Below are 25800 nucleotides of genomic sequence, written 5' to 3'. Positions count from 1 at the left end.
TGGGTGGCTGCCACGCCTACCATCACCACCACCGACTGGCTGGCACATTCAAGTGCAATTTCCTTGTAATGCGAAACTATGTCATTTTGGCACGGACGCGAGCCGAACTCCCGGACTAGGACAGCCGCAGAGTCCATCCACAATCCCGAAACCAGCTACTGGGCCTGGGCCTGGAATAGGACCTTCACCAGAGACACATATCCTGGCAATGAGTGGGCAATAGATAGTTGGTCTCAGCGCGTGCATACAAACATGACACGTTGCCGGCTCTTGTGCCGGGCCATAGATGCCACTCGTGTCCACCTGCTCTCAGCTGTTGGCACATTGCAATCTGAGCCGGAGCAGTAGAGCACCAATTCCTGGCCAGGGCACGGCAATGGGAATGGGTGTTCCGAAAATAGTCATAGACCCATAGACCCATAGACCCAGGGCCATGCGGCAGCAACCAAAGTGGCAACGAGAGTGACAAGCACAGCCAAGCAGACAGGCCAGTCGGCAGAGGAGCGTTGAGTGGAGCGGAGGGGAGGGGACGGCAGACACTGGGCTGGGAGCCCTTGTGACAGGCGGCATTTGATAATGTCAAGCCCCAAATCAGCAACAGACACCGACCACGCCGACGAGTCAAATGCCGCTGACCGAACCGAACCGAGCGGAAACCGAGTAAAGGCTGGCGCCGGGGCTGGGGCTGGGACGGAACGAAATTGTACGTTGCGATTTCAGACAGTTCCCTCTTCAGGCAGGAGGCAGCCCACCACACACGTGGGGATCTCAAGTATCCGTCTGTCTGAGCCATCATCGGCTCTGGGGCACGACTCTGGAGCAACTTGGTTTGAGATGGACACATTTTAATTGGCCCAACATTTGTCTTTCTTTTTTGTCTTTACAGAGCAGTTTCACATTTTTGTGGGCGACTTGAGTGCCGAAATTGAGACACAACAATTGAAAGACGCATTCACCCCATTCGGAGAAATATCGTAAGTAGAAAATTGTAATTAAAATCAAAGGACAATTTTTGATAAGGGTTTAAGCAGAGCCGTGCCAAGGGGGGGCCACGGGTGCACATAATGAATGCAAGAAGAGTAATGTTTTAAATAATATTTAAGTTATCATTTGATCTTAAGTTAAGTACAACAAAATGGCAACAAACGGCACATTATGACATTATTATGTTACAACTAAATGTTATTTTATTTCCATCGAAAACATGTTGGGTGCTTGCTTCCTTGGCGCGGCCCTGGGTTAAAGTTAAGTAATGAATATCATATATTTGTTCAGCTGAGTTCAGTACTTACTCCTTACTTACTCCTTCTGTTGTGTTTTTTCGCCTTCATTTGTATCTGCGGTAAATGTAAATGACGAATATCACCGAAGTCGCAACCGCCAAAATCAGTGCTGCTACACGAACTATCAAAACCCAGTTGTACCGGCGTCTTTCTGCATTGGGCCCCTCATTCGTTGGCGGCGGCATAATACAAATCGAATGATAACAAATTTTCACACAGAATATAGAAAATATAGTAACTCTCCAGTTTTTTTTTGACAAGAAAAGAAAAACCGATTACAAAGGATGTAGTATCTTTGTTGGAGTTCTTTGTGGTACGTTTCGAACTTCTACAGGGTCAAGACACCTTTAAGGATGACCTGGTTTGACAGGCACATGTCTGTCCTATCCCTAGCACTCAACTATTTTCAGCTACATTATATTTCGACTGGCACATTAACTTCAATCAAAGAACATTTTGCCACACTTGTGCAGCCCCAAACAGCAAATTGTTAAATAAACAAACAAATGGTAAATAAAGTCCTGCCTCTGAGTCCGACTCTGTCTATGCCTCTGGTTCCCATTCCAGCGCCTATCTACGCCTTAATTTATGAATAATTAGCGAGTCGAAGGAAACCGCGAACCCAGCAGCAAAAATTATTTCATTTCTCCTTCCCAAAAGCATGAGTGAATGGACCATTGAAGCCCTGCCGCGTCGGGGGGTAGCGGTGGTCCGGGAGCCCTGAGCAACGGGCAATAAATTAATAATTTAATTTTCGACTTTTTTGTTTGAGCTGAAGCAGGGTGTGGGCAGCAGGCGGGACAGGCTAGCTCCAGCAACAGCCAAATGCAATGGGGAGCTGTGGCAAGCCACAAGCAGCTGTCGACGAGCTGTGGGACGAGGCACGATGTCGGGGCAAACAAACGCCCAACGAATGCCCCAAAAAAATATTAGAGCAGAACAAGTGAAAGCAAATAAAACGGATTTGTACGAGTATATATGTATGTACATAAATATATACGGACATCCATCCAAATGTAGGCCCGGAGCTCAGGTCAGTAGCCAAAAAGACATCCACCCCTCGCTGGAATTGGTAGCTTGTTTCGCAGGCTTTTCATTTGCCACTTTCTTAATTAATGAGCATCAGACTGGCGACTGCCTCTGCCACACAGCCCCCACCTTTTTCCCTTTCCTGCCTCTGCCTTTGCCTCTGCCTTCGCCTGTGATTCTGATTCCGTCTTTTACCTCGGCTTTCCTTCATCCTGACTCTGCCTCTGCCTGTGCCTTCCTCCCCTCCACCCATGTTGTTTGCTCTCATTTCTTGGAGACTTTCAGCTGGCTCAAAACGTTGAACTCATTTCGCCAGAAACTATTTATTCGAGTGCAGGGGACCAAATGTACATTCAACATTTTTCGAGGGCTTGCCCTTTTGAAGTTCCTCTCTGGATTTTGGGGCGCGTTTTGTCCCCCCGCGGCTCTCCATGGGTAAATAGTGGAATGTTCTGTTCCTTCCGCATGTTTATTTTATGGCCAGAGCGCAAATCTACGAAATAATTACATTTTTCATTTACACCTGAAGTGGCCCCCGCTTCGCTTCGGCTATGTCCTGTTCTGTTCTGCTCTACGCTGCTCTGCTCGGTGGTTTGCCTTGGGGCTTAGAGGGAAACGGAGCTTCAAAGATTGCCATTCTGCGACGAAGAGGACACCGCCGTCGATGTTGTCAACGTCGTCGTCGTCTTTTGCCTTTTGCCTTTTAATTTATTGCTCCTTATTTTTTGAGTGCCCGCGTGGGAAATAATCGCAAATATGTCGGCGTCGTCGGTGCTTTCTTCCTCTTACCTACTTTTCATCATCAGGTTAACAGCTCTCGTGGGTGAATTTTCATTTAGTCCTGCATAAGGAGCAGAAATTTATACAACAATTTCACCCTACGCCTTGGGCACTCCCCCTTCTTGGATTTAATTAACCGACTTAACTTTCAAACAAACAAGAAAAACTTTGCCCTGAAATGCAAGTGGTTTGGTTTTATCTTATGATTTATATAGATATGTTTATATTTATGCAGGTATGTGTATATGCTGAAAGTTTCTGTGGTTTTTCTTTGTTTCATATCGAGGAAAACTCATTAGAAAAGTCGAGCATGAGTGGGGGGGGGGGGGGGGCCACGGAACAAAAGGAAATGTAATCCTTCAATTAATTGTATACCTTTGATATTCTCCCGACTCGGCCATAGAAATCATAATCCCCTCAAAATAATTAGGTCCCTTTGAGTTTCCAAATCAATCAACACCCCGCCCCTACAGGGCCGGGCCCTCCTACTAAATCATGCGCCACCTCGTGGCCCCAGGAGCACACTTGTCTGATTTCCCATCAGCGGATCGGATCGCATCGCATGATTCGCCACTCTGCCTCTTATTGCGTTACCCTTTGAGCATTAATGCTCGAGTATAATATACCACATGGTAGTTCTGTTCCATTTAATGGGCTAGCGCCGGCACCACAATCCGATTAGACAATATAATGATGTGGCATTCCATATCCAACTCCTTCTCTGAAGACGGCATTCTTATAATGGCCATAAAACACATCACCCAAACACAGCCTATAGCCAGGTCCAGCCCTGGTTCTGGCTCTGGTTCTGGTTCTGGCTGTGTGCTTATTTTAATGCAGCTAATTAATTATTTGGCCGGTCAAAGGATCAACATAAAATCCAAGTCAAGGGGCCCCGACACCATTCTCCATGCTATAGGCAATGCCTCCTTGTGCTGCCCAATTAGTTAAATTCGGAGAAACCCATCGATTGCAGCAACACCAGCAAGAAATGCCGAGACATGAAGTGCCTCCTCCTCGTTGATGGCACTCGTACAAAGCGGAAATTCAATTATCCGGCTGCGGTACTCCGGCACAAATTGCGTCCGTTTGTTTGATGCAGTTGCCGCAAAACCAAACCAATAGACTCGCACTCGTACCAATGCCTCTGATTAATTACATGCAATATGCTGGGGCACTCTGGATATCCTTATTCATAAATAAATAAAGCGAAAGATAAAACAAAAGCAGACCCGGACAATGGGCAATTTGATTGGAAAGGCCACGAGCCATATTCCTATTCCCTATCCCTATCCCTATCGATATACATGGACACGTTCGGCCAATATTCGAGATGATGATTGGTGCGGTTACTCATGATATTGTTGCCATACTTATCAAATGGATTTATGTGAGTCATGACCCATGGCCCTCGACTCGGTCGGTAATTGGCATCTTTACATTGTGTGTAACAAAAGGATTAACTAGGCCTTTGTACAAAACTTTGACGCAATATCTGCGGAGGAAGGGGGACACATTTTTCCAAATTTTACACAAACTTGTAAGGGTCTTAGGTGCAAGAACAGAAAAGTCCTTTTGCGAGAAAGCAAATCAAGAAGATAATAGTTGATAGTAGTTCGGGACTGCAGGAAGTGAAAATAAACCCTATAGCACCATAGCCTTTCATTTTTTCGGGAGTTACTTTTAATGACACTTGGGAAAGTTTTTGATTTTGGTTTGCTGTCTGCCCTCCTGTCGGCGACATCATTACGTTGATTTTTCTGGCGGATCGGGATGGGGGGCATATAATTTTGTCCCTCGATTGGGGCGATGCTGAAAATGAGCAAAACTTTCAACTTAATCTATTCAGAAAGTTGGCTCAGCTTCTGGTCCTGGGTCCTGGGTCCTGGTACTGCTACTGGTACTCCGACTGGTCCTCTGTACCCTTCTGCCGCGGCCTTTTCATAAACTTCAAAATGCGCTTGTGCACGTCTCCAGTTCGACTTTGACTTCGACTTGGACTTGGAGCAAGTGCAGCAGCGGCAGCAGCAGCGGCAACGGAAACCAATGATCGGCGACAAGTGGGCGCCCGACTCACTGCTGCAACGGAAATGGTGGAAAAAGTTGAGAGAGAAGCTCCAAGTAGGCGTCGGCTTTTGTTGCAAGGCGGCGAATGACAAATCAAAATCGCATTCAAATGCGACGCGGCGTGCAGCGGAAGTTAATGCGAAAAACTTTTGCCCCAAAACGCGGCACAATCAGTCAAGCATCTCTCTCTTCGGCTCCACGCTGCATTGGTGGGGGTGGGTGGCATTCCTGCCTCCTCCTAATCCTCTATCGCCTTTCCTTCTCTTCTTGTGCGTAGTGTGAAAAATGAGAGTTGCCAGGCTTTGGGTTGCAACCGCAAAAGCCTCGACACTTTTTTTTTGTTCCGCCTGCGACGATTTATATTTGTGGCAAAGTGTCAAAAGTTGTCCAAGGCGAAAGTTGCGTATCGAAATCATTGCCAGATCGGGGCCAACTGTCGTCTTTAAAGCAGCAACAAAACTCCCAAGCCGAATGCAAATTAAAGCAAATGGAAAATGGAAAATGGTTCATGGTTCTGTAAACTTTACAATATAATTTTAATGGGGGTTGAGTGCAGGAAAGTTTGCACAATCATTAAATTGCTAAACGATTTTCATTTTCAATTTGTACAGACTTTGTATCAATAAGCCACGCACAGGTTTAATGTTTAGATAATAGACAGTGGCCGGGACAGGGCAGGGCAGCCCTTGGGCATAAATTTATTTAATTTACTTTTCTGCTGCGGCAACTTTTTTGGTGCCGCCGACACTTGGGCCACGGCTGCTCTGAGGCAACTTTTCACATAAAATACGCATTAATTCATTAAAATTGACAAAAGGCGAAACACAAGTGCCATTCCTGACTGGAGGAGCTGTTGGCGGTGGTGCTAAAAGCTCAATGACTCCATGACCAAGTGACTGACTCCTCGACTGAATGATTTCCAGACTCTGGGACTCAATGACTGCCAAACACTCGGACTGAAAGACTGTTGGTCTGTGGGAATATACGACTGAACGACAAACAAATTTTGATTGACTGACTTTTGGACGCTGGAACTGAATGAGAGCTTGCTGGTCTCACTGCTTGCCTGAGGGACTAACTGAATGACTTAATGCCGGACTCTTGAGCTAAATGACTGCCTAACTCTTAGAGACTGGAAGACTGAATGACTGCCCTGCTCTTTGAATGAAGGACTGAATAACTGCGCCCGACTCTGGCTAACTTTTGGACTGAATGACTGGGCCGCACAGCCTCACAGCCTCACAGACAATGTCTTGCCCTGCGTTTTGGGGCCAACTAAACGGCGCTCTGTTGGCAAGCCAAACAATTTGCAAAACGGCGCCCCGCAGTGGCTAAATGTATATAAATAAAAGTGCTTCGCTTCTCTCTTCTCCGGCCGTGGAGGGCAGGGCAAGGCGGCGCCTTTTAAAATTAAATCAACGGAAATAAAAGGGACAACCAGGGATAAGGGACAGGAAACTTTTTTATCGCGCCAACAAAGCCGCGCCAGAAATTATGCTGCAATGAAGACGACAACGAGTCGTCTAGCGGCGTCGAGCCCTGGACTGTGGATGTGAATCTCTGGGCCCTGTGGATGTGGATGTGAATGTGGATGGGGGCTGGAAAATTGGCGGATTTGGGGCGACAATTTTTGGCTGCCGTTTAAAATGGCACTTTGGCTGCCTGTCATTTGCAGGCAGCGCGGCACAAATTGAATTTAACTGCAGTTTTTCGGGCCTCTTCTTGGGGTCTGGGCTCTGTCAGGGGAGGGGGCCCCCCCTCCATGTTGAGCTGCTGCCAAAAAGCGGCTCAGAAACAACTTGGAGCCGACCCGACCCGAGACCCGCACATATGTTGAAAGTTTATCACTTGGGCAAATAAAAATTTGCTTCTTCGCATCGCTCCGCTCCCCGCTACCCGCCACCCAGGCTCCACTCCACTCCGGTTCGGCCTTGGTCTAAACTTTTTGGCTACAAATTTATTGGCAATAAATTAACTGCCATTAAAGTAAGCGAATAAAAAATGGCTGCCAACGCATAAATCCCACAAAATAATTTGACAAAATGAGTCACACAGATTGAGTGGCCCCCATTTTATGATGGGCCGACTGCTGCTCGGTCCCCACTCCTCAGACTCAGTCACAGGTGCAATTTCCACCCGGAAATGTAATTTTAAAGTACTCAACGACCTCTGGAACGAACGAAAGCCAAGCCCCAGTCCATGTCCCTGCCAAAGTTGGTGTCGAACAAAATTAACAGGGAGGCGCGCAAAGAGGACGCACAAAATAATATAATCAGGGACCAATAAAGTCAACGGTGCAGCTGGCCTGCTCTGCTCTGGTCTGGTCTGGCCTGGTCAGGTGAGGCTCGTGCTCCCCTTGAGTGACACTCGGCGGATTCCCGCTTCCCTCACCCTGTGGGGGTTGTGTGGCTTTGGCTGTGGAGCAGAGTGGAGCAGCAAACAAGAGAAATCTAATCAAAGCTAATCCAACAAAAGCGAATGGCGGGCAATGTCAAGCGCCTTTTGTTTGCCAAAAGTAGCGTAAGCGCGGAAATTCGCTTGGCCAGAACAGAGATGGTAGAATGGAGGTGGCAGGTAAGTAGTAGGTGGTAGGTAGGTGGAGAGTGGTAACATTTATTTAAAATACAAGCTAAAAAATGAGCTGCCGGATGTGGGTGCAGATGGGGAGATCTGCCGCAGTCGAGTGCTGCTCGGGCTGTCTGAAGTCTCGAGTCTGGCAGGTGTCGAGTGGCATGTAATTGCCGGACAAAGGTACGCCGAGAAGAGAGAGTAAGGGAGAATTAAATGAATTTGATTTACGTTTTTAAAGCCAAATAAACGCCTTTCAATGAAGTCGAAGCAAAAGCAGGTGTAGGAGCAGGAGCGACAGAAGAACCACTAGGGACTCAAGCCTCAAGCCAACGTCCACGCCGTGCCGTCTCCTATTGACTTTGTCAGTGGCGCTGGCAGGACAGGGGCTGACGTTCTGGTTGGCATTGGTCTGGTCTCTGGCAAAATACTCGAAAAACCACCGCAAACACCTGACGAGCATTCAGTCGAATGCCACCTGCCTTCCACCTGTCGTTTCTCTCTCTCTCTCTTTCTCTCTCTATCTATCTATATCTCTGTTTCGCCCCCATCCACGGCCGCTGTTTACATTGAGTGCTCATACGCCCTGTTGCCTCGTTTCGTTTTGTCGTTACATTTTGTCCCTGCTGTAACGCCGTACGCCGCACGCTTTCCTCGTTGTCATTTCACTGACAGTAGGTAGGTAGGTAGCGCCGTGCTCACTGATTTCGCTTGCAAATTAATGAGAAATTAGAGACAATGCCAGAGCAGGAGCCAGAGCCAGAGCCAGAGCCAGAGCCATGGACAGAGGCGAGAACGAGGGCGAGCCATAGATAAAGTCGGACCTACAGATACAGTCGGGGCCACAGTCAGGTCCACAGATAGAGCCAGGACCCAGAAGCCATTGTGTCCGTGTCCTGTCCGCTTTCATCGTCGTAAAAAGAACATTTGTGCTAATTTAGAAAAAGGCAAATTTGGACAGGACTTCATTACGGCAACGTAACGGCATTGGCATTGCTTTCGGCCCGTTCCTTGTTTGATTGATTGAATTTGTCTGGGCTTTAGCTGGGGGTTTCCCTTTGGTCTTTTCGGCCTTCCTTGGATCTCTCGTGGCATACATTTTTAATATTTAAATTATTTTCCCGTAGATTGATATCAATTTAATGTGTATTTTTGGGGCCAGGCACAATTTGCATAATGTCTATTTGATTTGCATTTTGTTTTTGGGGGTACATTGGGGGGTACGGTCTGATTGGGCCGACGGCCCGGCCTCTCTCGTGCCCCCAAACACACAATTGCGTATTGAATGCATTTCAAATTAATCTTTTTCACTCAAAGCCACAGTTCGTTTCGCAATTAAAATTAATTAGATCGTATGAACAGAAACCACTCCTTTGCCTCCTTAGACAAAAGGTTGGGTTGGGGTCAAAGGTGGGCCGTAGCCGTGGTACCTGCCTCCTATGCGATGCATTGTAATTTTACATTAATTTGCATATTAGACGCCTGTCATGGCGGTTCAGAGAGAGAGAGAGTGACATGTGTGTGGTGTGTGGCGCGTGGTGCGTGGTGGGGTGGGGGGTGAAACAGTGACGAGTCGATTAATTGCGTTAGATTATCCGCTTGGCACGCACACACACATACACACACACACACAAGCACACACACAGATACACTTACACAGAGACACGCTTAATTTGTCCTTTGAGCTAATTTCATTTCTTTGTTGTTATTGCACACCGCACGAAGGACATTACGATTCCGGGGCCTGCCATGAAACGGAATTATAATTTAGCTGCCGCCGATGCCGCCGTAGCCACGGCAAAATCCTCAAGCGCAAGCTCTCTAATGAAATCACCAGCTACAAATGGCTCTCAGAGGGCAGGAGTACCCCTAATGGGAGCTAGGGGGCTGTAGAGCCTACTGCAGAGATGTGTTTGTACAGCTAAATAGCTATGCATGCCTAATGTCTGTATTTAACTGGGCATGAACCATGAGCAAAGTCTGCTCTTTGGGTTCTGAGGATCTGGGTACGGCCGTAATTATAGCAACAACATGCCCCGCCCACTCACACCCAACTCAGAACCCAATCCACCCCTACATGGAAATTCACCCACTCTCACACACCAGCTAATAATCAACTTACGCATCTGCACTGAAATATAAATGACAGGAAGGTAATTACAACCTCCCAGGTCGAAGCCTTATATACCCTAAAGGCGACTTAAAGCCAAGAATTTCTAGAATCTGGGCCCAACTCGTTCACCACGGTATTGGGAATATATATACGAGTATTCCCTATATATACATCAAGACGAAAACGACAGTTGAAGCCAGATATCCGCAAAACAGAGAGAACATATCGACTCGGATGTGATTATGAAAATACCTTTAATGCCAGTTAAGCTTCCCTCCTCTGGAAGGGTATGTCTATGTGAGTACATGGCCAGGATAGGGCGTGTGGCCCCCTTCCCTTGTCATGATAATGCCAATTTGTCTGTGCCACATGGCCACGCGCTTTTTATGATTAAAATAGGTAATAAAAATGTGCATGTGGGAGTGGAAAAAGAGTGGTCGAGTGAGGGGGGATATGTACGGCAAGGAGTGTGAGTGTGAGAGTGTGTGTGTGGGCCGTGCTGTTGTCTAGCTGTCATCAGAAGAACGGCCTCGTGAGTCGCGCTCAAATTAATTAAAGCAAATAGAAAAAAGTGAAGCGCGAAGCCACAACAAATTAAATAAAAACGTTGGCAATTTATAATGCGAGAAGAGATGGAGACCTCCAATTCCCAGAATGGGAAACCGAAGCCAAAGGAAGACCAGCACTTCCATGAAGGTAAATTAAAAATGTTAATTTGATTCCCCATTTAATTGTTTGCCTTCCGAGAAAAACCTATTCGGAAAACTGTACAAAGCCGAAGAGTTATACTGAACACGGCTAGGCATAAACGGAATTTCATATTAATCAGGGAAATTAATATAGTTTTTAAAATGAATAAAAAGTCTGGGATCTGTACCATCTGGAATCCACTTAGTGCATATGGCATGTAATTATTAAGGGATGAAAACAAAGCCAGAAAAGCCAGTGCCTGGAATGCGGAACAGATACCTTTTTGGTTTGATTATTTTTCAGTAACTAAACACAAAGAAAAAGCCATCTATAATATGCTCAAAAAAATATCCAAGAGTAGAAGTAGCATATGGTGTATAATGTAAGAGAAGTTTCACTGTATAATTCTCGAGTCAAGCACTGTCGTCTCGACAGGGGGCCCGGACCAGATGATGCCTGTCGTCCTGGTGTGATGAATCTGTTGATTTATCACGGACACCACTCACTTACACCTACGCAAACTGAGGACACCCAGACACTCAGCGTATGAATATGCATACATATATATAGTATATACATATAGTATATTAACCTTGTGTTGGAGTGCAACTTATGAAGCAGTCATGATTTTTCCAACTGGCGTGAATTTATTTCCAACCCAGCCCTCAACCCACAGCTAAATGTAGGAAAGAAGTTCATTGGCATCTTGTAACAGCTTCTGGAGCTTCGTGTAAGAGGATAGTAGCTGGAAAGTCGGAGTCCGCTAAAGCGGATGAACGAGTGCCCAGGTGCTGGGCAAGATGTTAAGTCCTGAGACTGAGACGAACCTGATTGCTACGTCCTTTCATCGCCTCAGCAGAGCCGAGAAGAGCAGGGCAGCAGCTGTGTGAAAGCTGATTCAACCTGAATGAAAGGGGAAGATAAGGCCCTCGGATTAGGATTCGCTTTAGGTGTCCTGCAACAGCAATCTGTGCGAATAAAGTCACAACTGCGAGCATTAAGACCCAGCCACACCTCAAACTCAACTCCTTTCCGGCTGAGTAATTATGTGCGCCAATGCCAATGCTCCTGCTCAGGTGGAAATCATGTTGTGTATTTCCGTTGCAATTTCGAAATTTTAAACTTGTTAACAGCAAATTGAAGTCATTTCCTGTTGCAACAACAACAGCAGCAGCAACAACAGCAGCAACAACTACTGAAGCAATATGTTGCGGCCGTTTTGGTGTTCAGTGCAGCACAAAATAAATGAGAAAACCACAATGCAACACAGGCAACAAACCCACACAGAGAGCCGAAAAGGGAAAAAAAGAATGCACAAAATGGCAAAGGCACCAAGGACGAAAGACCGAAGCCCAAGCCCTAGCCCAAGGAAAACAAAAATGCCAAAAAGGTACAAAAGCGGAAATAAACGTTGCAGGCGGCAGGCGGCAGTCAGGCAGCCAGCCAAGGACCAAGCACCAAGGACCACTAGTACCCCGGACAGGATAACCTGTTGACCACGTGCATACTGCAAGCCAACACAAACCCAACAAACTCTCAAGTTCTCTGCCGAAAAATGCCAAGAAAATTGCATTTTCCTTCGGTTTTCGGGAGGTTCGGGCTGCGGTTGGGGAGGAGAAACATGAAAAAGGTAGCGGCAGCTCCCACTACGACAGTGGCGACAGTGCAAAATAAGTAAAAGGCAGCTGGGAAATAAACTCGAGCATTTTGTGTTTGTCGGGAATAGGCCAGGACCAGAAGCAGAAGCAGAAGCAGGATCGGTCGGTCTATGGGGTTCCACAAGTGAAATGCGCGCATCGCGTGCTGCGAATGCAATTTTCGGAGCTGCTGCTGCAAGGCCACGCCCCCGTCTGCGTTAACAATTCGAAAAGGGGGGCTAAGGCTGGAACTAGGGCTGGCGCCGGGACCGGGACTGGGACTGGGGCGACAAATGCAATCTACAAACAATGAAATGAATTGTCAAGTGCAAACATGCCACTGACGTGCAATTGCAACGCGTTTCTCAATGCAACAAGCTCTCATTGGCTCACATCGGCCTCACCACTCCTCGCTCTTCGCGAAATCATTTTGCATGTTGAAAAAAGCAAAAAAAAGACAAACAACCAAACGAAACGAAATGAAATGTTTGAAAAATTTAGCACCAAATTGCGCAGCAGAGAAATGCGAGCTGCTTAGGCACTTCCGCCGGGACTTCACAGGAGACCATCAACCGTCAAAGCGGGCGATAAAATGTTTTGGCCATGAACAGGACAACAACAACAAAAAAAGGAGAGGAGAAAACAACTTTTATGACACTGCAATTTGGGCAAAAGTTGTTTCGGGACAGGCCGCCACTGTGCTGTGACATGATTAAAGCACTACCAACTGGATCGGGAGCTGCTGTTGCAGTCCCACTTGTCTTTTGCTGTTCTTTTCTTAAAGATTTATGGCTATGGCGGTGCACTTGCAACTCCAGCGGATATCCGGCATGACACGACCAACAGCAAGCAGCAAGCAGGCAGTTGGCCGAAATGCAATGGCCAAGGCGAACCAAGCCAAACCAAAATAAACCAAACCGTAAATGGATACTTGGCAATGGAGCCATGCCATGCCACGTCACTTGTGCTTGTGCTCGGGCTTGTGTGGCAGCTAAAGAATGGTAGATACTCCCAGGCATCTACCATTCATCCGAAATGGGTTCAACTCTCTTTTTCCTCCGAAAAGCTTCTTAATCTTGACTCCATTCAGCAGCCAAGAAGATATTTTCAACAGCCTTTTCCGTTGACTTTGAGTTGGATTTTTGGTAAGCAATACATCAGCCAGGCCAGCAACCCACCCACAATTGTTGCTTGGCTTTTGTTGATTTGAACTTTTGTTCAGCATTTTTCTTTTTTTTGGGTGTTTTCGTATTTTTTTTTGACGAAGGCCAAACTGCAGTGGGCATGGTCCACTTTCGTTGTACTGTTATCTTGTTGACATGCCGGACGTTGACATATCCATTTTTTACAAGCCTAGACAGGCTGTGGACGGGACGGTTCTGACCAAGGCCCAGACCCAGACCCAGACCCAAGGTCCCAGATCCTCCATTTCTTTTTCTATTTGCACGGACTTATGTTGGTTCCCAGGAAAAGGAATAACAATGACATTGGCCAAAAAACATTCATTCACAACGGGTCATTCACTGTGGGTAATTTATTATTTTCCTGTGACTTGATTTTCTGTTTTTTGGGTCAATTTTGGATGTGCCAACCCCCCCTCGCCAAAAAAATTAATCAATTTCGAATCACATCATTATTAAATTGCAATAAACGGAAGCCATCTTTGTGGTACATACTAAAATCAGTTTGTTTCTATGTGTGTGTGTGTGTGTGTGTGTATGTGCGGCACTCACACAACAATTAACACTTGGCCATTACTTCCATTTGTGGCATGTTAATTTGTTGCCACATCGATTGCTGTTGCCAATATGCGAGGCGCATGCACAAGCACGGAACGCATTGTTCCCCCACCAGACACACACACACACTCGCAAACACACGGACGGAGCCAGCTCTCAGGACTCAGGACTCAGACGCTTCTGTGTAACAATCTCACCGACAGCTGGCGCTGTTGCGGTTTGAAGCTACAACTATTACAACAACAGCAACAACAACTACAACAAGAGCAAAGAGAAACAGGATAGAGGATGCTGTAGACACCCTTTCGGCAGATACTATCTGCTGTATAGAAATATATAAGTTTTTGTACCGCAAATTCTGCAACCGATCCTTCCTTTGACAGCTAGGGGCTAGGTAGAGGGTAAAGAGATCCAATGTTGGTCCTGTCTGCATCAGCTCTCTGGAGCTTCAGGAATAGTTTCAGTATTTGACATTAAACAGAGAAGAGAACAGTCTTGGGAATAGATGCTGATCTAGAAAAACATATATGCTCTAGAGTGTCGGCAAGTGCTTTCATCTCGGCGTGGCAGACATCTGCTAAAAATCTGGAATACCCTCTGGTAGAGTGCAGCACCAACAGCCAGAGACAGGAGCAGGAATAGCAGCGGCTTGCTGACAATTGCCTGACACTGGGCAGCTGGTTTATTTGCCACACACGTGGACGTGGCAGCCACAAAGCCTCCCTCCTCTCCTGTCGAGAGTCAGACAAACAGCAGTTGTGTGGGCAGGTGGGGGAAGTCAAGGGCGGAGAGGCTGGGCTCCGGCCATGGCTCCGGGCGAGCGGTCCAACAATAACGCTTGAGTGATTATGCAATTGACAGCTAAATCAATCAATGATGTCAACTACATGCCGGCGACACAGCCGCACAGCAACACAGATACACATAAGCACACACCACTCCATGTTTGTGCCACACACACACACGCGGATACGCACCCATACACGCTCGTATTTTGGGCGACCCCGACGTCCACGTTGTTTTTGACATTTTCAATTTTTTATGACAAAACTCCAAATTGGTACAAGTTCCTTTTTTCATCACTTCACATCACTCCGCTCCCTCTCCCTCCCCCTCCCCCTCCCCGACCCCATCCAGAGAGCTTTGTAATATTGATTGCCATAAAAAAGTTCAGTTCCAGCCATTTTGCAGCAAAATGTTTTGTTGTGCATTAAACTTTTCAATTTTTTAAATGTTTTTCCTCCTTTTTTTCTGTGCGGGGAATATTTTATTCTTTGTTCGGCCTGATTGTAGTTACAGAAATTAAATGGCCATCGAGAGTTGGCTTTTAGATGGCTTTAACTTTTTTTGTTGCATTGTTTTTGTACAAATCGCAGGCAATCGTAAAAGAAATTAAGCCAAAACCCGTACACACGTTTCCGTAAAAGTCAGCCAAAAAGTGACACAATCCCGTAATGCGAGACTGATAGAGCGACAAAATGATGACAAATTTGAGGGGAGAGCAGAGCCCACACAGAATCGATATGGGGTCTGGTAGCACGACACAGCTCTCAACCAACAACATATTTGTCAACATATTCGATTGCCGGCAATCGGCAAATGCCAACGCACGTTCCCATCGAGAGGGCATTGGCTGGGAGCAGGCTGAGAGCGCGTTAGGATGATAAATATTTCATTTTTATTTTTCGCTCTGGCAAGTCCCATCTCCTCCCATCCCTCCCTACCTCTCTCTCTCTCTCTCTGGCTGGCTGCGTATCGATGTCGTTTAATTTATAAATATGATAGAGATTATGTTTGTATGTCTTCCGACGGAGGAATCGCAGACCTCCCTCCAGATATCACCCCCTCCCCACCGGGTTTACATCTGGTAAGCGGAAGTGTATGCTTTTGTGTGTGCTATTAGCTACAGAATATTTATGTCTATAGAGTAGCTGCTTCCTGTTTTTGTTGCCCAGACACCCCATTCCATTAACGATTCCCAGACACACCCCGAATCGCATTTTGAAAGGTTCATAGATGTATCTGCCCCACTGTACACCCACGTATCTGTGTGCGTGTCCTGCACAGCACATCATCAATTATGGCAACCGGAAGTTACATTTTTGTCTACATCGTATCTTTATGTTGTTTTCCATTATGGCATCCACAAAACCAACAACATTTGTGGATGGAAGGCAGCATGGGAAGACATCCCACATCCCACATCCCGATTTGCCAAATGTCTGCTGCTGCTGCTACTGCGGTGGACTCCCATTGAATAATTAAAGCCTGGTCCCCGGACAAGGACAATGGCAGCTTCCGCAGAGACGTCCCGGCCGTATGTAAAACACAGGGGAACAGAACGGAACCAATACACAAAGCTCTCGAAATAGATTTAATGAAATCGTAGGAAAAACAGCGTATGACGGAATGGAATCACTTCCAATCTCAATGACGCGTAAACGAGCTTCTTCTTCCATCGCTACTTCGTTCCTCCATTCGAGTATTATGTAAATCAATGCGGGAGACAATTTCTAAAAAATGTGTTTACGAACGAAGAACATCTGTTCCAAAAAAAAAAAAGAAAGTATAGAATATTTCACCGACAAGGCTCAGATTCGAGGGGCTGAGGAATTTGATTTGCTGTTGCCTTTGCCTTTCGCTTTGGAATTTGATTTTTCGTTTTGTTTTCTTTACTCAATCCAACCCATGGGATTTCGCTTGCAGGTCCCTGCTGCTCCCTGCGATCCATACGAGTATATCCTGGTACAATAAAAAATTTTCAATATTTCTAATACACACAAACTACACAACATACATACCAGACAGACGGCGAGAGCGGCAGGCATGGGAACACTAAGCCAGGGCAGACAGCCCCGAGTTGCCTAGCTGCTGCATTGAGAAGCCATATGGGCATTGTTGCTGCAGGATTAACAGGCTCTTTGCGTCGCGTTGTGTGGCAGGATGCCCTGCCAGGATGCGTGTATTCCACAGCATATGCTGCAGTCTGCAAAGGGCCGATGGTTCGGGCCCTCTGGTGCAGTGAAACCTCCTTTAATACGAAATAACAAAAAGAGATCCCGCTCTCCCACTTTTTTAGGCCGAATAAAGGTATTGGAGTTAAAGAATACTGCCCTTAAAGGCACTAACTTATTGGGAAGAGAGGGTTAAACCTGCAACAGCCAACAGAAAACCAAAACATCAGACACGTGCAGATAATCAGCACCCAAAGGTCCATTCCACTCTGCAAAAACAATACGAGTACCATTGCAAAGAAAAAGAGGCAAACAAAAGCATTCAGAAAAAGCTGCTGCAATGCACACAGCTTAAACCGCGATGGACTTGGCCAAGTCTGGCAGACAGACAGACAGACAAATAGTCAGACAGACCCCATGGCAGTTCAGGGCAATCCCCTGGCCAGGTCAGCTCTCCATTCCATTCCACTCCACTCCAGACACCGCTCAGCGTTGCAAAAGTCAAAAGCATAAAATCCGATAGCTTCCGCTAAGCTAGCTTATTCAAGCGTACGTAGGGCTAATAAAACATTTCTAAGGATTTCGCAAGGATTCACATTGTGCCCGAAGGGGGCCCGGAGTCAGACACAGGGGCAGCGCCTGAGCCAGAGCTAGAGCCAGAGGTGGGATTCGGATTCGGAGTCGCTTGGATGGTCAGCCTTAGAATCTCAAGTTTTATTTACGAACTTTGGGCCATTCACATGCAACGGCTGCAGCTGCTAGCTGCTGCCACAGAGGTGGCAAGTGCATTGAAAGGTCACACTTGTTAACTTGTTGGCGCTCTAAATTATTTCTTAATTGGCTGGGCAGCTTGCAGGGGGAGGCTGGCGCTGTCTAATGAACCGGTTCGTGCTGAATTCCAGATCGAAGTTTACATTATTCAAGAAATTTAAGTAGAGAGCTGGTCAGCCATTGTCCCCTGGAACTTATCTCAAGGAAGTGAATCGCACAGAGCCCAGAAATGGCCGCAAAGAAATTCCTCATCGCCTCAGCTTCGATGCTTATCCTTAATGATGCTGTAAAATGTTTTCTCTTCCTTCTGTCTGTAAATTTATCTTTCGCACCGGTCACAGTTTACAGTTAAAGAGAGAAAACTTTCCTGTAGGTCAGGCATTTTCCTCAGAGCAATCAAACCTAAGAATCTCCTGCAAATGTTTGAGGCATTTGTCTTGGCTTCTTTGAAGGCATTTTTAATTGCTACCAGAGCTTGGCTATCAATAAAACTATGAACCAACGATGTGAAATTATGCGCCGAAACTTAAGGGAGACAGATAGAGAGAGAGAGAGGGAGAGATTTTGATACCAAAAATGGATAACGAGCCAAGTTGTTACAAGTTTTTAATGGAGCAAAACAGGAAACGGCGATGGCAAAACAAAAAACTTTGGATTCGCACACAAAAGGCGGCCAGACCAGGCCAGAACAGACTTAGCTAGAGCCAGAGCCAGAGCCATGCCACACGATAGGAATATCCTTCCAGCAGTAGGCAGCAAACTGGCGCATAAACTGCTGAAAAGATGATGAATTTTCAACGACCGACTCCATAAAGTTGCCGCCGCGCCGGAGTGAAAGCTGCAGACCCTACACCATCTTTTCAGGCAAAAGCCACTCGAATTTTTTGCCTCTATTTCCCTGTGTGTGGGTGTGTGTGAGTGTCCGTTGTCGGTGTAATAAACAAACTTTTGAGCAAACTTTAGTTCACTACTTTCGCATTTTTTTCTTTTCTGCGCTTTGTGCTTGCTTGAGTGGTCCATGTACGACAAGTTTAACACCAAAGGAGATGCCAACACGGCACGCTTAGTTAGCTCTATGTCGATGTCCGCCAGAGGAGAGGAGGTGGAAAGCGGTTCCCGTCCAGTCCATTGACACGGCGGGTTGGGTCGTCGCTCATCTTTGGCATCATTAAGCGACGTTTTATGGGGGGCGATTGCCATTGCCGACTGCAACTGGCACTGAGATTCGCCCCAGCAGAGAGCTCTCAGGTGAAGTCGGGCAGAAAGGCGATGCTCCATTTGAGAGGCAGAGAAAGAGACGGGGGCGAGCGAGCCACATAAAGCTACAAAGACGAAAATTTTATGATTTCCATTTGACTATGGTTCCCTGCATTACGGTACGGCTCTGCCTCGGTGTAGACCAGCTTTAAGCTGAGGCCAAAAGCGCGGCTTGGTTCTCTTTAAAACTAATTAATCTAAATGGATTTTTGTTGTTGCATATATAAAGCAAACATATGCACACACACACACACACGGAGACTTGTACAGAGTCGAGTTAACTGTAAGCGGAGCACTCAATGAAAGCGAAAAAATGCGAATGGAGAGGGGAAAAGCGAGGAGGAAAACCGAAGCGAACCGCAAGCAATTTGCATGTTTGAAACCGCCATTCCCTCGATTCCCTCCGTTCCCACTCCCACCACGTGCCCACCATTCACTGGCCATCAACCACTATTGGGGGCAAACACGAAAGGGGCCGACCGTGTGTGTGTGTGTGGCATCATGCAGGAATCGGGGACAGCGTTAAAGTAGCCTTATCGCTCTGGCATCAGCTCCCAGCTCCAGCTCCAGTTCCAGCTGCAGCCACGGCAGCAACACCAGCAGAAAAATGAAACGAAACGAACCACTGCATACCCTTGCAGTCCCTCATCTGTACACTATATCAAAATACATTAAACTGCAATCTGCATCTCTTCTTTTGGATTTGCCAGGACATCGGGAGATTTGCGTGAGGAACATTATATGTACCCTCTGCCAGGGTATACCGACTTCAATGTGGACAGTTTGAAGCAGTTTTATTGACGTGTGTCCGGGCGTGGTCACATGGGGCTGGACGCTTCAGATGGCGATGCAGGAGGGGTGCAGTGCCTCAGATAGGAGGGGGGTTGGATGGGGGCTGTTGCGTTATAAATAACGCCCGCTTCGTTTAGTCCGGCGGTCGGTGGAAATGCACTTCAACGTTTAGCCTGCGGCTGGCATCAGTTAATGGAATTTATACATTTCCAAAGCCTTAAAGTTTACGGCAGCAGCAGAGATGGCCAATGGGCAATGGGCGAATGGGAAATGGGCGAGAAATATTTCAGGAATTGCTTTTGTCCACGGCAAGCAATAATTCATGTCAAATCAATGCCGAAAGGAAGAGCGTAATGCTATATCTTATATAATTTATTGAACATTTTGGACAACACACACTCTCACGCACACACATTCACACACACACACACACAGAGGACAAAGAAAAGTTGGTGGATTTGCGTGTATGGCAACGGCGCCATTTTAATTTGATTTTACCAGTTTTTTTTCGGTTATGGCTTGTCTATCCGCTGCTCTGGCGTCGTTCTGGCCATATGTGACAGGGCTGACCATTTAAGCATTTTAGCTGATGAGAATCCAAACCAAACCAAGCGAATACCAATTGAGTAAAAGGAATTGCCAAAAAATATGCCAGCAGTTGGAGGCAGCTCCCGCAAAATATAGGCGTCGAAATGTGGAAAGTATTGTATAATATCTGTGGCAAGACATTTTACAACATTCGATTGGGCCAAGGGCAAAAGAACTATAGTTGAAATGAATGACCAGGCGTGTCCATGTGGCTAAATACAACATTTTGAGAACCAGACCCAAAGGAATTAACCAGGAACTTACCCTTCAGAATACCCCTAACATTCACTTCGATTTAAACATAAGTGTGCGATGTGTATACCAAGGATGGGAGAATAGGGCAGCCCAGCTGATGGCAGGGTAGGCTCATGGATAGGTGAGGAACATCAGCCAAAGCCAATATTCATAAATTTATTTTAAGGAATTGCATTATTTGGAAATATATTAAATCTGATAGTGAAAAAATTTTATTTAAATATGAAGTAGATTTAATTTAATTATGAAATATATTGAACTTCAATATTTTCATATACATACATATGTAGGTGTTAAAAACAATTTCTTTTTACAATTTCCGTACCCGGACCAGCATCCATTTTTATATCTAACGGTAAATATTAAAATTTCTCTGTTTTTATTTTTCTGGGTACACATAGTATGTACCTATACCATTTTTAATGGGAATTTCCAATGGGCCAGTCATTTATGAAAACCGTTTAATAGTCTCGAACGATGTTTAGTAATTTTTTGCTAGCTGCGGGAAACCAAATCACGCTGAGATCGATTTCCCAATTGTCACTTTTTTAAGAGCCATTTTCAATGCATATTTTGTTCTTTTTTGTGGGACCTCCATATTGTTTACCCCCTAACCCATTACGGAGATCCTTGCATTGTTCGATGCACGATGCCCATTGTGTCCATGCGGCGGTCTTTGTGCGGTGCAGCTGTTGGCATTTTTGCGTGGTTTTTGGTGGTACGTCCAATTTTTCTTCCTTTCTGGATGGTATTTTTTTTTTGTCGGCACATCGTTTATTATGCCAAGCGAGAAATGCAATATTTTCTCCTGCGCCGCTACGTGGCCGACAAAAATATTTACAATTTGGCAGCGGAGCGGCGTCCCCTTTAGCAGCCGCACCACAGCAGCAGCAGCAGCAGCTGCTATAGAAACGGAAGCCATAAAAGGAAGCGCTCCACCGACTGGTGGCTGGCGGTGGGGCTGCACACACCCCTCTACTCCACTCCACTCCACTCCATTCCATTCCACTTCACTCCATAAAAAAAGGAGGCCACCATGAAACACACTCACCATTCGGCTAAGCTCAAAAGCGGCAACTTCAATCTTTGAATGTTTTATTTACTGCAAAATCGATATGGTTTTTTCCACGTGTGAGTGGTGCTCCTGCTGCTTCTTCTTTTTCCCGGAAAAGGGCCAAGAGGGAGAGCCGTGTGGTGGCTGGAGGATGAGCGGGCTTAACACACAAGTGCCAGAGGCGTAACGAGTTGCATGCAAATTTTCTGTTCCTTCTTTTTGTTTCTCTTCTTCTCTGTTCAGTTCTGTTCTGTTCGGTTCGGTTCTGTTCTCTGTCCCTCCTGAAATATCACCTCTGCCTGGGCTAAGAGCAAAATTCAATCGCAAAGCGGGGAAAACGCTCTCTTCTTGGACAAGAGTCCAGGGCAAATCACACACCACATAATTTCCCAGTGTGCTGCAGTGTGCCCAGGCTCACTCACACACAGGGAGAAAGGCCAGGCGACGCGTAATGGCTTCTCTGGAATTAGTGTGGCTGTCGTAGACCCGCTGCGCTGCGCTGCCGGCATCCCCAGGCGCATTACGTATGCATGGTGGTGGAAGTGGACCAGCGCTGTCGCATCCATGAATGGTGGCAATGCTGCCTGGACAGGGGACAGGAGCGTGGATGGAGGAGTGAAGCCGGAAAAAAATGGACCCAGAACAGACGACGCGTCGGCACAAGTCAAGCAGCGGCGGAGGCAACAGCCACAAGAAAGGCAGACAGATGGCCCTCTCTGGAGTGGCAGGAGGTTCAATGCTGATTGCGATCGTTGGCCATTTTGCCATGGAGCAGCACTTCTGTTCGGGGGTCCCATGTTGATAATTCGAAATTTGTATTCCAATCTTCAAATTGTCTACCAAAATGGAATTGATTTTATGCAGATGAGCATGAAATTGTCTCAATGCGAGTTTTGCATGTTAGTGTAAATAAATGTCACGATGCGATGGCGTCACGAGGCACAGGGGCAAGGACGAGAACGTGATGAGTCCCCGATTTGGCTTTTCCTTTTCCTTTTGGCCTTCCCTTACCATTTCATTGGCCCTCCTTCTTCTCCTCAGAGTTCCCTTCTCCATTTCGTAGAGTGCATGCAGCATCAAAGATGCGACGTTTACGGATTTGTAATTCACAGCAATTCATTCTACTTCTACTTCTGCCGCTGACGCTGCTTCCTTCCCTGAACCCATTTCTGGCATTTCGATTCGCCAGCCGCATATTTCCCCAACGAAAATTTATTACTTAATTCTTGGCCAAGGCGAACCAGATGCCACTGGCCGGAAAATCAAATCAAATAAAAGAACGCAACCGCAGTGAAAAGCTCATAAAATGTTCAAGAAATCCACTTTAAATATTTGGCTAACCAGAAAGCCAGAATTTCCCTTCAAAGTCCTTCTTCCTCCTCCTCTTCCTTCCTCCATGGCTCTCAAATCAAACAATGCGCTCGCTTGCATTTCATTTGAATTTACAACTGTATTTGGTATTTGAACGGGATGATCGAAGTAGCTGCCACCGCCACCGACAGTGCCACTGCCACTGCCACGCCCCTCTCTATAGCCCCCTGACAGCAATCGTTCAACGGCGAACTAGAAATGGAAATCATCTTCGTTCCAGCAGCTGGAGCTGGAGCAGGCCAATAAAATGCCAGGCCCCAAAGAGGAGACGACACACCACAAACACAAATCGAATAAATATTCTGGCCAAAAAATTTGTTTGTAAAAATGGGAAAAAATTGTGCGCAGTCAATGGCCCCCACCCAATGTGTAAACAGGGCCAACAGAAATATTTCAATATTTCAAACACGCCAGTCAATGGCTGGCAAAGGATGATGATGATGATGATGATGGGATGATGATGGAATGAATGCTGGATGAGCTCTGTTCCGGGTTCCGGGTTCCGGGTACCCGACTCCCGGACTCTAGCAAATGCATTGGCACACTTGCTCAAAGGAAATTGAAGGACAAGCGCCGCAATTCATTGATTTAGTGGTATAGATTTTGACTCACATATCAAGGGAATTCCCTTTGGTGGTACGCGATGTTATCGCCTTACATTTGTTTGCTTTGCTGAGTAATTTGTGTTTGCCATTGCTGTTGATGTGTTTAGCATGCGGCAAGGCAAGGCATGGCCTGGCAAGGCAAGGAGTGATCCATTCTGTAAATTATATATGTATGTCCGTCTGTCCATCGGGGGGGAAGGGGGACACATGTGGCCCAAGAGTGCGATTCGAGGGCAGATAAGGCGAGACACTTAAAGTGCGCAGGAAATTGCAAATTGCTAGTTAAGACATGGTTACACGTCTATAAATATGTGTTCTTTGGCATTTCAAATGATAGTTTAGCTTTCCCAATGTCTATATTTGCCCGTGCGATACAGGAAACGGGGCATACATTCAGTAGCAATAGGGGAAAAGCTTACTCAATCGAAATCCTTTCAGCTTTCTGCTTTTTCCCATATCTATCCACACTTATCAATGCTGCCTGGCACTCCCATACCCACTGCCATGCCGCAAATGCATTTCACAAAAATCTCATGCATAAGTTTACGAGTATATCCCAAGTTTCGATTCGGCTATAAATCATCTATGCAATTTTAATTCAAATACAAAAGAATTTTCCATACATCCGGCCAATGCAGAGGCATGCAGGGGATGTGGAGATGGTGCTGGAGGTGGGGGTGGAGGGGGTGCATTGTTAGCATAAACCAATTGCAGAAGCCGAACTAGTGGCGACTCTACAACTAATGCGCTCAACGCGCGCCGCAAACATTCCACTCGTCTCGTCTCCTCCCTGCAAACCCACTCCATGGTGCATCGTGCATCGAAACCATCATCAGTTTCGGGCCAAAAGCTACTCGGAGTCCCGGGCCAAAGGCTTTGGGAATAAAGCCAAAAAATATCGTACGAGTACGTACGTATAAATAACCGCATTTGTGTGTGCCTCCTGTGTGTGTGAAATATTTTGTTTAACGTTTATAGTTTTATGCACTTAAGATAGCAAAATATTTTCCTTCTCCTCTCTAGTTGAATTTATTTTCGAGTATCAGGCACAGAGCTTAAGCCAAAAGCAAAACTTTTGCCAATGTTTGTAAAAAATATATTGATTGGCCTGAGCTGAGAGCGGGGAAGAGCCAGAGGACAGAGGAGCAGGAGAGGCCAAAAGGGTATATTCATACACCCATTCATAATGGCAGATCCTTCTTATTATGTTAGTATTTTCACTGAGAATTGAAGGTTTCGAATGAGTTAAAAATTGATGATCGAGGAAGGGAGGATGAGTCTTGAGTCGCTTGGACATTCGCACTGATGGGAGATGGATCTTTATTGGCTTGATCCTCACGCTATCTTTTATTTCATCAATCCCGTAAGAGCATTTGATATTCCATATTTTAAGTCCCTTCTCTTGCTTCGCTTGTCTTTTGCCTCTGCCTCATATGCATCTGGGCTCTGGCCGCATCCACATCGTCGCTCAATTCTTTGGGCAAACATTGGGTACAGCTGCCACGCCCCCTACCACTTCACCGCCTCCTGCTGCTGCTTTTTTGGAAGCTTCTCGTGCATGATAACAACTCTGTGTGTGTGTGTGTGCGTATGTGTGTGGAAACACACAGTTTGAGAGCCATCGATGGAAAGTGCAGGCTCTGACTCCAGCTCCCGCCTCCGCCTCCGCCTCCACTGCGGCAGTGGCTGTGGCTTGGGGCAAAGGTTATATTTGTTTTCTGTTAAATGTTCAAATATATTATTGCAACATGCAGGGGAGACAGGAGAGAGAGAGAGGAGCGGGAGAGCGAGAGAGCACTTGCAGACATCCTCGAATTCGTATTTACATGCGAGCAGGAAATTGAGCTTCCCTTCCCTTCCGCCCCCACCCCAATCAACTTCCTCTCTTGCTCTAGCTCCTGCTCCTGTCCGTCTGCATGTTAAAATATTCAAACAAAAACGTTATGAAAATATGAACTGTGATGTTTATCGATTGTGAAATATGATATGCTCTGGGGATCCGGGGGGACTACTGGCTACACCAGTCTCAAAGGAATACACACACACAGAGGTACTGATGGTTGCATGGCCTTTAATTTGTTAGCACAATCCTATTGGCAGCCGGGCGCTGCTGACAGGGATCTTTCGTACAACTCGTATGGAATATCTGTGTGTGCTTGCCTCTGTGTTTGTGTTGGTATTGGTGTTTGCATGCCGTGTTTTTATGTTTGTTTGCGTGCAAGCCAGACCAGAGGCAGACCAGACCTG

General features: G+C 46.3%; 1 protein-coding gene and 1 long non-coding RNA gene across 6 annotated transcripts in view; one reads left to right on the top strand and one right to left on the bottom strand.

Moving 5' to 3' along the window:
- The window catches only part of LOC13036342 (nucleolysin TIA-1), a 90114-nt gene that overhangs the window by 51378 nt on the left and 12936 nt on the right, over positions 1-25800 (top strand). For all 5 annotated transcript variants that reach the window (XM_033385253.1, XM_033385250.1, XM_033385255.1 and 2 more), the window contains exon 3: positions 887-974. In XM_033385253.1, the coding sequence (XP_033241144.1) occupies positions 887-974 (88 nt within the window). The remainder of the gene's footprint in view (positions 1-886; positions 975-25800) is intronic.
- LOC26534078 (uncharacterized) lies at positions 1081-1551 on the bottom strand. Its single transcript, XR_001451626.2, has 2 exons — positions 1293-1551; positions 1081-1234 (listed from the first exon to the last, which is right to left on the bottom strand). It is a non-coding gene; the product is annotated as an uncharacterized lncRNA (long non-coding RNA).

The sequence above is a fragment of the Drosophila pseudoobscura genome, chromosome 2 (genome assembly GCF_009870125.1).
Source record: "Drosophila pseudoobscura strain MV-25-SWS-2005 chromosome 2, UCI_Dpse_MV25, whole genome shotgun sequence".
NCBI lineage: Eukaryota > Metazoa > Arthropoda > Insecta > Diptera > Drosophilidae > Drosophila > Drosophila pseudoobscura.
The sequence above is the reverse complement of the archived record's forward strand: the minus strand, read 5'-3'. Positions and strand labels throughout refer to the sequence as shown.